General features: G+C 43.9%; 1 protein-coding gene across 1 annotated transcript in view; it reads right to left on the bottom strand.

Moving 5' to 3' along the window:
* Positions 1 to 12276, bottom strand: part of TGM3 (transglutaminase 3) — a 42093-nt gene that overhangs the window by 17862 nt on the left and 11955 nt on the right. Inside the window, exons 5-7 of the mRNA XM_056121330.1 lie at positions 10916 to 11044; positions 7567 to 7744; positions 7330 to 7465 (exon numbers count right to left, since the gene is read on the bottom strand). Of these exons, the coding sequence (XP_055977305.1) occupies positions 7330 to 7465; positions 7567 to 7744; positions 10916 to 11044 (443 nt within the window). The remainder of the gene's footprint in view (positions 1 to 7329; positions 7466 to 7566; positions 7745 to 10915; positions 11045 to 12276) is intronic.

Raw genomic sequence — 12276 nt, 5'->3', positions numbered from 1 at the left:
AAGAGCAGGTGTGATTCACCAAACCAAAAACAAACAAAAAAGAATTAGAAAATTCTATCCAACACTTTCCACTTACAGGGAAAGATGTCTAATATATGAAGGCATATTTATCAAGTAAGAAAAGTAATTTATAAATTAGTCTTCAGCTATCATATACTGTACTTATATAATATATAATGTATATATGTATTTGTGCATACACACATTCATGTACATATATTGTACACATACGAGTACCTAATATATAACTATAATGAACCTATTTATATTTGGAAACCTATACATTAAAATCTCAGTTAAAATCCTGATAATTCTATTATTTTAAGGAATCACCATTCAGATAACAATTTGATGTGCATTTGGATTAAGATCTACATTGTATATTTCTGTAATGTTTTCATCTTCTATAAAGAGAATTGCTGATTACTTCTATAGTTTTGTAATTACCAAATAAATGAATATTTTAAAATAGTGTGTTATAAAGACAATAAAAATCAGTATAAAAGGTCATTAAGTATTCAAAATGCCTTATATCAGTCACTCATTTAATTTAATACTCTTACAGAAAAAAACTATCATTTCCATTTGACAATTCTGGAAACTGAGGCCCAAGTAAGTTTTAATGACTTGTTCAAGCTCCCAGTGAGGGAAAAGAAGACTTGTAGCCAGATCCTGCCTGTGCTGCTGACACCCAATTACATTGTCTCTCAATTTTCATTTACTGACCTGAACCTCTATAAAATAATTATAAACCTGATCTCATTTGGTATTTAAAATTCAATGCACATACATTTAAGGTTTATGAATGTAAACAGCATGAAATGTCTGGAAGGATCTATCTCAAATTGTGTTAGTGCATTTCCTAGTGTGCTTGCATTACTTATGACTCTTTTTATTTTTTTATTATTTTATAATAATAAAAGAAAGAGATTGTTTTCATTTTTCATGCTGTGTGCGACTTCTTCGGGGAGCAGAAAGGATGTGTGCGTCTGGCAGAGTTCTACGCTGTAAGATGCCAGGAAAGTTGGAAGTGGTCTTAACTTCATAGCAGGTACTTTGTGACCTGACTGCATCCTTTGGGGACCATGGGGTGATAGAAAAAGTCAGCTCTAAAACAAGGCTGAAGGGAAACCATAAGAGGCGAACAAACAGATAATTAAAAAAATACCAACTGCAGAGATGAGTGGGAAGAAAGAATTCTCTCATCACTACTGTAATCAGAGATGGGTCATTACCATCTTTCTGGAAGCTATCAGCAATAGTCATCATAAGCCTTTAGAATGTTCATTCCCTTTAACCCAAAGATAGCATTTCTAGGAAACTTTCTTACAGGGCTAATCACAGACATACCCAATATTTATGAAGAATAATGTTCATTACTGGGCTCATTATAGTAGGAAGAATGGGGAAATAGATCAGCTATATAGGGATTAGGATATAAGTAAAAGAAGGGAAAGCGAATGGTCCACTCCATTGAAAATTTTACATATAAAACCTTATTTGTGGGGGCAGAGGCTTCCAAAGCAGTGCTTGGTGGGCTCAGGGGCCACTCCCAGTGATTCTCTGAGAACTGTGCCTGGCGTTCAAGGCAGAGGATGTTGTGCTGCTTGGACCCTGAAGTGTCTGGTACCATGTGGGACCATCCCCTGTGGTGCTGGAGGACAGGAGTGGAGGGATGGTGATGAAGGCATGTGGGGCTGGGGATGAAAATGGGACCAAGGGCATGCACCCTGAACTCCTGTGCTGTCTCTCTGGCTCCTAAAAATCTTATCTTCAAAACTCAGTTATAACATAGGGAAATGCTCATAATGTTTTGTCAAAACCACATGATTTAAAATTGTGACGTGGTTGGTTTCCAGAGATGGGGAAAGGTAGGATGCATCTACCATACCTTCCCAACAGTTAACAAGCTTGTTAGCAAAACCTCAATTCTATAAATAACAACAGAATAAACATTAGCTGAGAAAAAAAATCAATTTTACACTTACTTGAAAAATAGGTATACTATTTTGGTTTTTTTTTTGTATACTCTGGTATTTCCTATCATTATGAAAAATTTTGGTCATGAAAATGATCTCTGTGGGGACTGGAGAGATAGCAAAGGAGTTAAGATGCTTGCCTTACATGCAAGGTCAACTCTAATTTGAATCGCCAGCATTGTCCCTGGGCACCTCCAGGTGTCACTCCTGAGCACAGAGCTGAGCATTGGTGGGTGTGGCACAAAAAATGTGCCCTCCACCCTCTGATTATATCCCAGAAGACCCACAAAGCATCTTTTTGAATGGGTGGGACTTTAGGATCAGCTAACATTCTGGCAAAAGAAGGCAGGAGTGTGGGAAGATTACCACAGATGGATGGAGGGAGGGAGGGACAAGAAATCAGGAAAGATTGGAGTTTTACCCTTATTTGTTCTCAGTAGGAACCCCATAGGAGGAAAGGTTGGTCAAAAACAAAAAATAAATTGGTAAGTAGCTCTGCTGTAACACATCTTTGTTAGGTGAGAATTTAAAAACAATACAGGGAACAAAGAAGCCTGGCTGTTCCACTCACACCATTGCAATGGTCCTGATGCATGCCCCGATGCCCCAGGGCACCATTGTGGAGATTCAGCTTGATTTCTGGCTGCCTCTCACTCCCTTACACCTCCCAACTCTGGGTTCTGTTCCTGTCTGAAGATTTCAGGACTATAGCTTAGGATAGATTCTGATTGTAAGTATCAGGACTTCCTGAGCAAGGTGCTCAAAGGTAGTGTTGGAACAAAATACATCTGAAACTCAATCATAAATATCTTTGTAACTTTGTAATTCACAGTGATTCGATATTTTAAAAAAACAAATAAAAAGAAGTAAAGATAAGGAAAAGGATCTCATTTCTATATAAAGTAAAAATAAATAAATAAAGATGCATATTCTTTCCCCTTTACCCAAAACAATTTCTTGAAGTCTTAAAGCACTGTGCAGGGGCCAGAGCAATGGTACAGAAGGATGGGGCACTTGCTTTGCATGTGTCTGATCCGGGTTCAATCTCTGGCATCCCATATAGTCCCCTGAGTACTTTCAGGAGTAATTCCCATATGCAGAACCATGATTAACCCCTGAGCATCTCTGGGTGTGTCCAGAAAAAAAATTTTTAAAGGAAAAAAATAGAAAAAAATAACTTTCCTAGAGGCAACTGTTGAGTGTCATTTGCCTGTAAATTCATGGGGTCAGAAGACCTTTACACCTAACTTAACCAGAGCTCCTGCTTCTACCTTTCTGGTAAAATACCACCTCTTCTGGAAAATCTTTCCTGACATGCCAAGAGTGTTTTGGCCCATGAGGCTGACACCTAAAGATAGTAGATTAACGGGACAGGAAGATTGCTCCATAGCTGGAAGCCTGCCTCATGAGCAAAGGGGAGAACGCAGCTGGAATAGAGAAGGGATCACAAATAAAATGATGGCTGGAGGAATCAGTCGGGATGGGAGATGTGTGCTGAAAGTAGATAAAGGACCAAATATAATAACCTCTCAGTGTCTGAATTGCAAACCATAATGCCCAAAAGTAGAGAGAGATTATGGGGAATCATGTCTGCCATGGAGGCAGGGGGAGGGTGGGAAAGGGGGATATACTGGGGGTATTGGTGGTGGGGAATGTGCACTGGTGGAGGGATGGATGTTTGATCATTGTGTGATTGTAATCCAAACATGAAAGCTTGTAACTATCTCATGGTGATTCAATAAAATATAAAAAAAAAAAGTGTGTTGGCCACACCTCTGTGTTATCTCTAAATCTCATAGAGAGCTCAGCAGGCTGATGTCTCTACCACAACCACCCATCATAGTTCTCACGCAACTATAAACTCCTCAGTGTGGCTCCGCATGGCACTGCTCTTGGCCACCCACTCTCCACACAGGGTCTGGCCCATGATACCAATACCCAATGAGCTGCATGCAAAATTTGAGTTAAACCAGAAATGCCAAGATCAAGATCATCTTGGCCAAGCTGTTGGAAATCATGAGGGTAATGGCTTAGAGGCTGGGCAACCTCTCATTTCTGCAATCAACAGACATTTCTTTCAGAGCCCCGCTTCTAATGTGCTTCTGCTCGGGAGAGTTGGGTTGAAGGAAACCTGTGTTCCATTCCCAGCATGGATATTAATTTACAAGTTGGCTTTGGGCAAGTCCTTTCCCTTCACTAAGACAGTAATTAGTCCTGCAGAGAAAAGCTGACCTATGAACCATGGAGTCGAGCTTCTCCCCCTGACTCGCTGGTTGGCTAGCACCCAACTTAACCAGAGCTCAGGTTGCTGTACAGCCCACACCCTCAAGAAAACCTCAAGATAAGAGTGGTCCAAATTCTCAAACATTAGTCAGGAATAAGAAGAACAATTGCTGGCGTCTGGCTGGTGCTTTAAGCTTACAAAGCTGTCTGGGTTTGAACTCCAGCTCCTCCATTTTCTAGTTATCTGCTCTTGGGTAAATGATTGTGTCCCCGTTTTCTCATCTATAAAATGGGAATGATCGTAATAATGTCTACCTCATCATTTCTGAAAAGTAAACGTAAGCTCTTAGAATCATACCTGGCACAAAATAATTACTCAATAAACCACTGTTATTACTAGTAAGCACTTTTAGGTGCTCTAATTGATGTGATACTTCCATTCTCTTACTTTAGGCAAATCTGGACAGGATTCTAAAAAAGCTTTCAACATTTGAAGCACATAAAGATTTAGATAGAAGTTTTTAATCCAAGCCCAAACTTGGTCTTGTAATAGGGGGTTATTATTTTCAGGCAGAAACTGACTCCTAGTTTGGTCTCACCACCCCCCTCCCCACAGGATCTCTGTAGAAAGGACGGGATAGTTCCCTTGGTAGGGATGCTCTTATATAAAAATGGGGTGAGCAGAAGCAGCGACTAATCAAAAAATTAAAGCTGGTAATACACTTAAGTGATCAATCGCTTCTTTATTTTGAGGGTGGGGTTGGGACCACACCTGGAGGTGCTCAGGGCTTACTCCTGGCTCTGTGCTCAGGGAGCATTCCTGGCAGGACTCAGGGGATCCTATAGGTCGCAGGGCCCTACCTGCTGTATTATCCTTCAAGTGACCCATCCTTTCATCTCACTAATAGAGGAATTGACAGATGGTAGATGAGCTAGAATCATGGGACAGGAAGTGGGGGTCAGGACTTCCTGTCCCACACCATCTAGAGTGGGTTCCCTGTGCACAGTGGTTCTCAACTCCACTACTTCTTAAGGAGGGTCCAGCAGAGTCTGGGGGTAAGGGTCTGAGTGTGAGGCTGGTAGGATCTCTAACAGTGTATTGTGGTCTGACATACTCTGTGTGTGTGTTGGGGGTGGGGGAGGGGGAAGGAAATGGAGTGTTCAGGGTGCAAGATATTATATTTGGAAGGAGTTAAGTTAATGTGGGATGGGAATGTTAGCCAGTAACCAAGAAGTCTGGGTTCTCTAGTTCCAAATTCCATTTGAAAGCCATCTTAGTCAACGCCCAGGGTATTTCTGATCTGAACCACTTGGCCAGGAGCACTACACATTATCTTATTCCTAAATAACTTCTAAAACCAGCTTTCTGCTCCATTCTTTAACAAGCACCAGCTCTACTCTCAGCGGAGGTTGAATCTCGAGCTCTCTGGTTTCTCCAAAATCCCCAGGCGGGCTAGTTATCAAGGTTGTGCCTGCAGGCCACCTTCCCTCCAAAGCAACTATCTTGCTGGACCAATCTTCTGATTTGGAAGGAAACCAAGGTTAGGAATGGCTCAGAGATCAGAACAGGCTACCATGGGATTTTTGTTTGTTTGATTTTTTGGTTTGGGAACCACACCCGCTAATGCTCAGGGCTTACTCCTGGCTCTGCACTCAGGAATCGCTCCTGGCAGTGCTCAGGGGATCATATGGGATGCCAGGGATGGAACTTCAGTCTGCCTCATGCAAGGCAGGAGACTTGATTGCTGTACTATGTTTTGGACACATGAAGGAGAAAAAAATGGGTGGTGGAGGGGAGAAGAAAAGACCCTCGTTTATGATAACTTGGGAGGGGAAAGTGTCTATAAGTTAGCAATGTCAATAGAAAATTGTGTGTTTCCAGACTTAGATATAAAGAAGGACTTAAGGTATTTTTGCCCTCTAGAATTCATTAATTACTCATAGTCCAAAGGAAGCCCAGACTTAGATGATATGGTTTCATGTTGACATGGGTTGTTATTTGTTTTAACAGATTTTTTTTCTGTTAAGTTTTATTTTCTTTTGACTTTATTTCATTAGTTATACTAAGCACATTTCAGCCAAATTGGATTGACTTAGTTTGGAAATAATAGTCTTTGTGTCCCCTAAACACCAGGAGTGGTCCCTGAACTCAAAGTTAGAAGTAAGCCCTGAGTATCACTGGGTGTGGTCCCAAACTCCCCACCCTCAAAGAATATTATATGTAGAATATCACAAAATTGAACAACTAAAAATAGAATGGTATCTGCAATTAGTTTATGTCTCTATTTATATATATACACATATATGCAAATGAGTGATAATGAGTATGTATGTGTCCTTTGAAATGATTAAGATAAGGATTATTAATATGTCCACATAATTATTTCTTATATGGGTGTGTATATATAGATATTAGTGTCTATATAAAAATTTAAACATCTTCATTTTCAGTTACCATATGGCAATAAATTGGCATATGGTATAACCTTAAATAATTGTCACAATATCTATTTGTGCCAAAATACTATTTTATGAAGTCCCAGATATTATGTCAATAAGTCTTCTATTACCTTCTTTTAGCTGGCATCTCTTTTATTTACATGGGAGTGTATAAATGTGTATAAGGAATATTTATGGTAAGAAATACACATGCCCAATTACATCTAAAACTTCTTTCCATTTGGAATATTGACAAAACTAACTTACAAAAAAAATCAACTCAGTGTCATCAAAGGAGCATACATAACAGAGAAAATAGGTAGTTTTTCTTTGCAAGCCATGGGCTTTGCTTGTAAAGTCTATAGGCTACCTGAGATAAATTTATAATGATCACTCAATTGTTTTAATGTTTCTTCTAATAGCCCAAAGGGCCCACAGGTGCATTCAGGGTATTACCACAGAACCCAGAATTCCTTCACTTGACTCAAGCCCTTCCTAGGGCAGCCAGAGAGAGTAACTGTCAGACTTTGTGGAACCCTGAGCAGAGCTGCCGGAGGTCTTGTGAGGTGTTGGCTTAGTGCTGTTTGCATTTCTGTGCCAAACTTGGTGCGAATATGTCCTTGCTACCCCCTATCTAGGTCTGGGCCCTGTGCTCAGGTCCACAGCTCAGCAAGGGTCAGGCACTCACCACACACTGTCACTGCTTCTTTCTACCGGCCTGCCAGATGCATCATAGTAGACATCCACTGAGAGGTTCCGGTCAGTGTCGTGAGCAGAGTTGAAGTTGGTGATCACCCTGGAGGGAATCCCCAAACACCGCAGCACTGCAAGGTGAGAGGGAAGTCTGAGGACTTGGGTCCCCCGTAGGGACAGTACCTTTGGGGACACCCTGATATGACCCATAGACCCAACAAAGGCACCTCACCTGTGTTGAGAGTCCCAGCAAAGACCCAGCACTGGCCAAATCGAACTGGCTTAAAGCCATTGCTTCGCCATTCCTTCAGGATCTCCACACTGCCGTTCCAGATCCTCGGGTCCACGCCTCCGGTGTAGTTGCCACTCCAGTTTCCAGCAAGCACACCATTGTCATCATTGCCATTGATCTGTGCAGGAATAAAAAGCCCTCTAGAAGTGAGTCAAGTGAGTGATAGCTGGGCTGGATGCAAAGGGAGTTGGGGGAGGGAAGCCAGGGAGGCTTTGACTGAATTTTCTGTATCTTTCTAGGTGATTTAGGAAGGAGAGCTGTCATAATGGGACTTTGGAGTTGTTTGCAAATTTCAAAGAACTTTGGCCAACAAACTAAGGTTGTTCTAGTCCACATGTCCTATGCAGCAGGGGCGGCTCCCATGGAAAACTGAGGTTCCATGGGAATAGTGGGCTAGCAACCTAGCCTCAGAGGGTTTATTTATTTATTTATTTATTTATTTTTGCTTTTTGAGTAACACCCGGCGATGCTCAGAGGTTAGTTCTGGCTCTGCACTCAGAAATAATCCCTGGCGGTGCTCAGGAGACCATATGGGATGCTGGGAATCAAACTCAGGTCGGCTGCATGCAAGGCAAACGCCCTGCTCGCTGTGCTATCGCTCCAGCCCCATCCTCAGAGGGTTTCCTGCTAGAATTCTTGAGTTATCATGGATGTCAGGCCTGGGAGATGCAAAGCTTGAAACTCTCTCTTGGTGAACGCGCTTCACTTTAGCAACTAATTTCTTCTTGAGAAGAAGAAAGATGGAATGCCTCTTTTCACTTATCCCTTCTATCATTCCTTCAATGTCAGGAGTGATTCTGGTCTAACGAGCCCCCACCGAAGGTGGTGGGGAGAGAGCACCAGGCTAGAAATTCAGAGATTTGAATTTCTTGCATCTTTAGAGATGCAGTATGAACTATCTCTGGGTGAAATGATGACGGACTGTTGGGATTTCTGACAACCTGTGCAGGGGATGGAAAACAAGACTGACTGGCTTCAAGGGATGATTGCTAAAGTGATGATAGGTATATGGGAGTTCGTCACACTTCTCTCTCTCCTCTTGTGTGGGTCCCCACTTTTCCATAATAAAACATAAAAGAGGGAGAAAGTTGGGTAACACGCCCCGTCTTGCCTCCTGTCATTGCGGTGACCGTGGGAGGTTCCCTTCGCTTCTCCAAGCCTTTGTTCTTCACCTTCTAATACTTTGGGGAAAGTTAAAAACAGGGGCGCTCCCAGGCCCTTCCAGAAGCCACACAGAGATGAAGACACTCAGATGAGCATTTATCCCACTGTACCCTGAGTGGCTGGGCAAGGTCTTCTTGGGCTCTGCCACCTGCCAGCCTGTGAGTGTCTTTCTGTGAGTGCCACAGAGAATGGACAGGTTGGGGCTGGGGCGATGTTCAAAGGGTTGGAGCTCAGGCTTTGCATGCAGGAGCCCCAAGTTCCATTCCGGTCACCACAAGGTCCCCCCAGAGCAATTGGGAGCATCCTCCAGGTATGACCCCAACCAAACCCCAAACCCCATGCAAACAAAACACCAACAAACAAAGCGAATAATCTGGAAATGAAAGGATCCGTGCCAGGACGGGCCTGCCCGGTCTTCCCTGGTAACTCCATGCAATAAGGGGTGGGAGGGAGGAGCTCGGCCTCCCTTGCAGAAGGGCCTGGGTTGGAATCGCAAGATCTGGCAGGTGAGATGGAAGATGGTGCCACCCACCCTTGGCTCCTGAGTCACTGGTGCTCCAGTACCAATGGTATCAGCAGGGTCATCTCTGGCTGAAAGCTGAGCATTTCAAAGCCCTGCATAGTCCATAATTAGCTCCCAACCCCGCCCAAGGAGGAGGTCTGGAGAGAGCAGCAGGGAGGGGCAGCCCCAGGAAATTGGCACCCAGATAGTGTAGTTTGTCCCGAGGGAGAGGGTGAGTCAGCAGCTGTGGGAGCCAGCTGGCCTCCCCCACCCTCCCCTCTGCTGAGGAGGCTTGGTCCCTAAATCCCTCTAATGCCAGCTTCTCTTGCCTGTAATCCCACAACACCTGGTCATATGGTTTTTAACCACCCCTCACTTCTTCTCACTTTTCCCTGGCTCCTAGTGATTTCCCAGTCCCCTGGGCCTCACCACGTCTCTCCCAAGGCCCAACTGAAGACACGTTTCAAAGAGGCCTCTCAGACTAGCCCCAGATGGACCTCCTGCAACTTGACAGGTTGCTCACATATGGTAACTAGCTCATTAGCACGGTTGTCCCCCAGCTCAAAAGGGACTGAGAACACCAACCTTCACCACTGAAAGGGTTAACCAGACTTCCGGGTAATTATTTCATTTCAGAGCATTCAAGAACTCTCTGGCTGTTGGCTTGCTCATTTGTGACTTGGAGTAGGTGCATCATCGCACACGTGGACACTTTCTGATGGAGGTGGTGCCCACACACAGAGTATGAAGAGACGGGATCTTTGGGGAGCCAGCTCTTATAGTGTGTGTGTGTGTGTGTGTGTGTGTGTGTGTGTGTTGGGAGAGACAGGCGTCTCACATGGGAGAACTAGGCAAGTACAGAGGACCTTAGCAGGTATCTGGGGGCAGTGACTGGGTTGACCCTAGCTGAGAGCAAGCCACGTGAGCTCCTGGTCTTTCGGTTTCACCATTGAAATCATGAGCAGGCTGGCCTGCTGGGGCCTTCCCAACCTGGCACTAGAACATTCTAAGATGTTTTGGAAAGGATGATCAAGGCAATGAAAGGAAACTTTATATTTATGGGAGAACCCACCTTCTCTCCCTGGAGGCTCAGTGATGAGCAGGCTTAAATTTGCATCCTATCAAATCTGCTGGAAACCAGGGGTGGACAACTAGTACATATGCTTTCTTGTAATAGCAGACCCCAGTTAGATGCCCTGCCATGCATATGATCCCTGAGTCCTGCCAGAAGTGATTCCTGAATTGACCCAGGAGATAGCCTTGAGCACCATTGGGTGTGGCCCCAAACCAAAAGTAATAAACACATTAGTGGAGATCAAAGGGGGTAAATTCCTTTGTTGCCTTAGAACAGCCTGAGGATTCCTCAGACAGGGTTTTGGAGCAGGGACACTACTGGTTCCGGTTTTGTCTCTCTGTCCCTCTTTTACTGGGTGTCTCAGGCCAAGTCCTTTAATTTTAAGGAGCCTCCTGTTCCATGTGTCCAGAGCAGGGATGGTAATAACACCGACAGGATTTCCTGAGGTCATTCAATGAGATGACGTTTGAACAGCGCACTTGTACCTGACCACAGTTGGATTTGATATCTGATAACAACTAATCATCATGGTTTTCTCCATCACTCACCATTGCACTCAGCACCCGGCCGATGTACTTGGGGTCATTTCTGCGGGCTACATCAGTAGCGGGGTCACGGCGGAAATTCAGACTGTGATCCAGGACAGAGAGGCAAATGTTGAGGATGTTTTCTTCAAACTGTTCAAAATGGAACCAGATGTCATGAGGTAGGAAATGGGAAGTGGTGTGAGTACATGAGGGCACAAAGATGACCAGTTCTTAGACCCCTGGACTAAGAACTCTGAAGGTGCCACTAACAAGCCCTGTTGTCAACTCATCCAGAACCTCTGACACATGGGACCCAGTACTGCTGACCCTAAAGGAAACAGGACTCTCTCAGGATCTTGGGCCAGGGACGCAATCACTTAGCCTCGAAGTCTTTATCTGTATAGCAAGAGATTGACCTGAACTCACCTCCAAGTTCCCATTTTGTTCTGGCTGTGGTATATTATTTAAACTCCTAGGGAGCAGATTCTAAAGATTAAATAGCTCACTCGAAGCTGTTTTCGCAAATAACTTATCTGTAATAACTGCTTCTCAAATGGAGAAGATCAGCTCTCTTGCCTTAGGGTTTGAGCCATTCTCCTACTTCCAGTTGCCCTCCCCACCCCATAGGTAACTGGGGATTTCCCACCTCCTCTACCACCACCCCAGTTATCTTTCTAGCTCCCTGACCTTTTTTTGGGGTCCTGATCAAAAGTTCCTTCCTCAGACTGTGCCATGCAAAAATCTCCTTAACAAATCCTGGTATTCCCACTCATAAATGCTATATAGAGAAGCAAGACAAGGGAATGGATATTATCTAGTGATGGAAAAGCCTTGGCCCTGGATTTTAGAACTGACAATTTCAAGTAAGAGGTGGAAAATGGTGGGAGGGTGAGGAGGAGGACCAGAAGTACCAAGGACATTGGTGGGGGTCCTAGACTTTGCTGGTGGAGATGTGGGGCAACTGTGTATATCAAAACCATAAGCATTGGGGTTGGAGCAATAGCACAGTGGGTAGGGCATTTGCCTTGCATGTAGCCGAACCAGATTCAATTCCCAGCATCCCATATGGTCCCCCCGAGCACCGCCAGGAGTAATTCCTGAGTGTATGAGCCAGGATTAATCCCTGTGCATAACTAGGTGTGATCCAAAAAGAAAAAAAAAACATAAGCATCAATGTTATTTTAAACCTGTGGCTCAAACTATAGCACTGTATAGCACTATCCTCCCATTGTTCATCGATTTGCTCGAGTGGGAACAAGTAACGTCTCCATTGTGAGACTTGTTACTGTTTTTGGCGTATTGAATATCTCACAGTTAGCTTGCCAGGCTTTGCCGTGAGGGTGCAATACTCTCGGTAGCTTGCTGGGCTTTCTGAGAGAGGT

The sequence above is a fragment of the Sorex fumeus genome, unplaced genomic scaffold (genome assembly GCF_029834395.1).
Source record: "Sorex fumeus unplaced genomic scaffold, SorFum_2.1 ptg000044l, whole genome shotgun sequence".
Taxonomy (NCBI): domain Eukaryota; kingdom Metazoa; phylum Chordata; class Mammalia; order Eulipotyphla; family Soricidae; genus Sorex; species Sorex fumeus.
The sequence above is the reverse complement of the archived record's forward strand: the minus strand, read 5'-3'. Positions and strand labels throughout refer to the sequence as shown.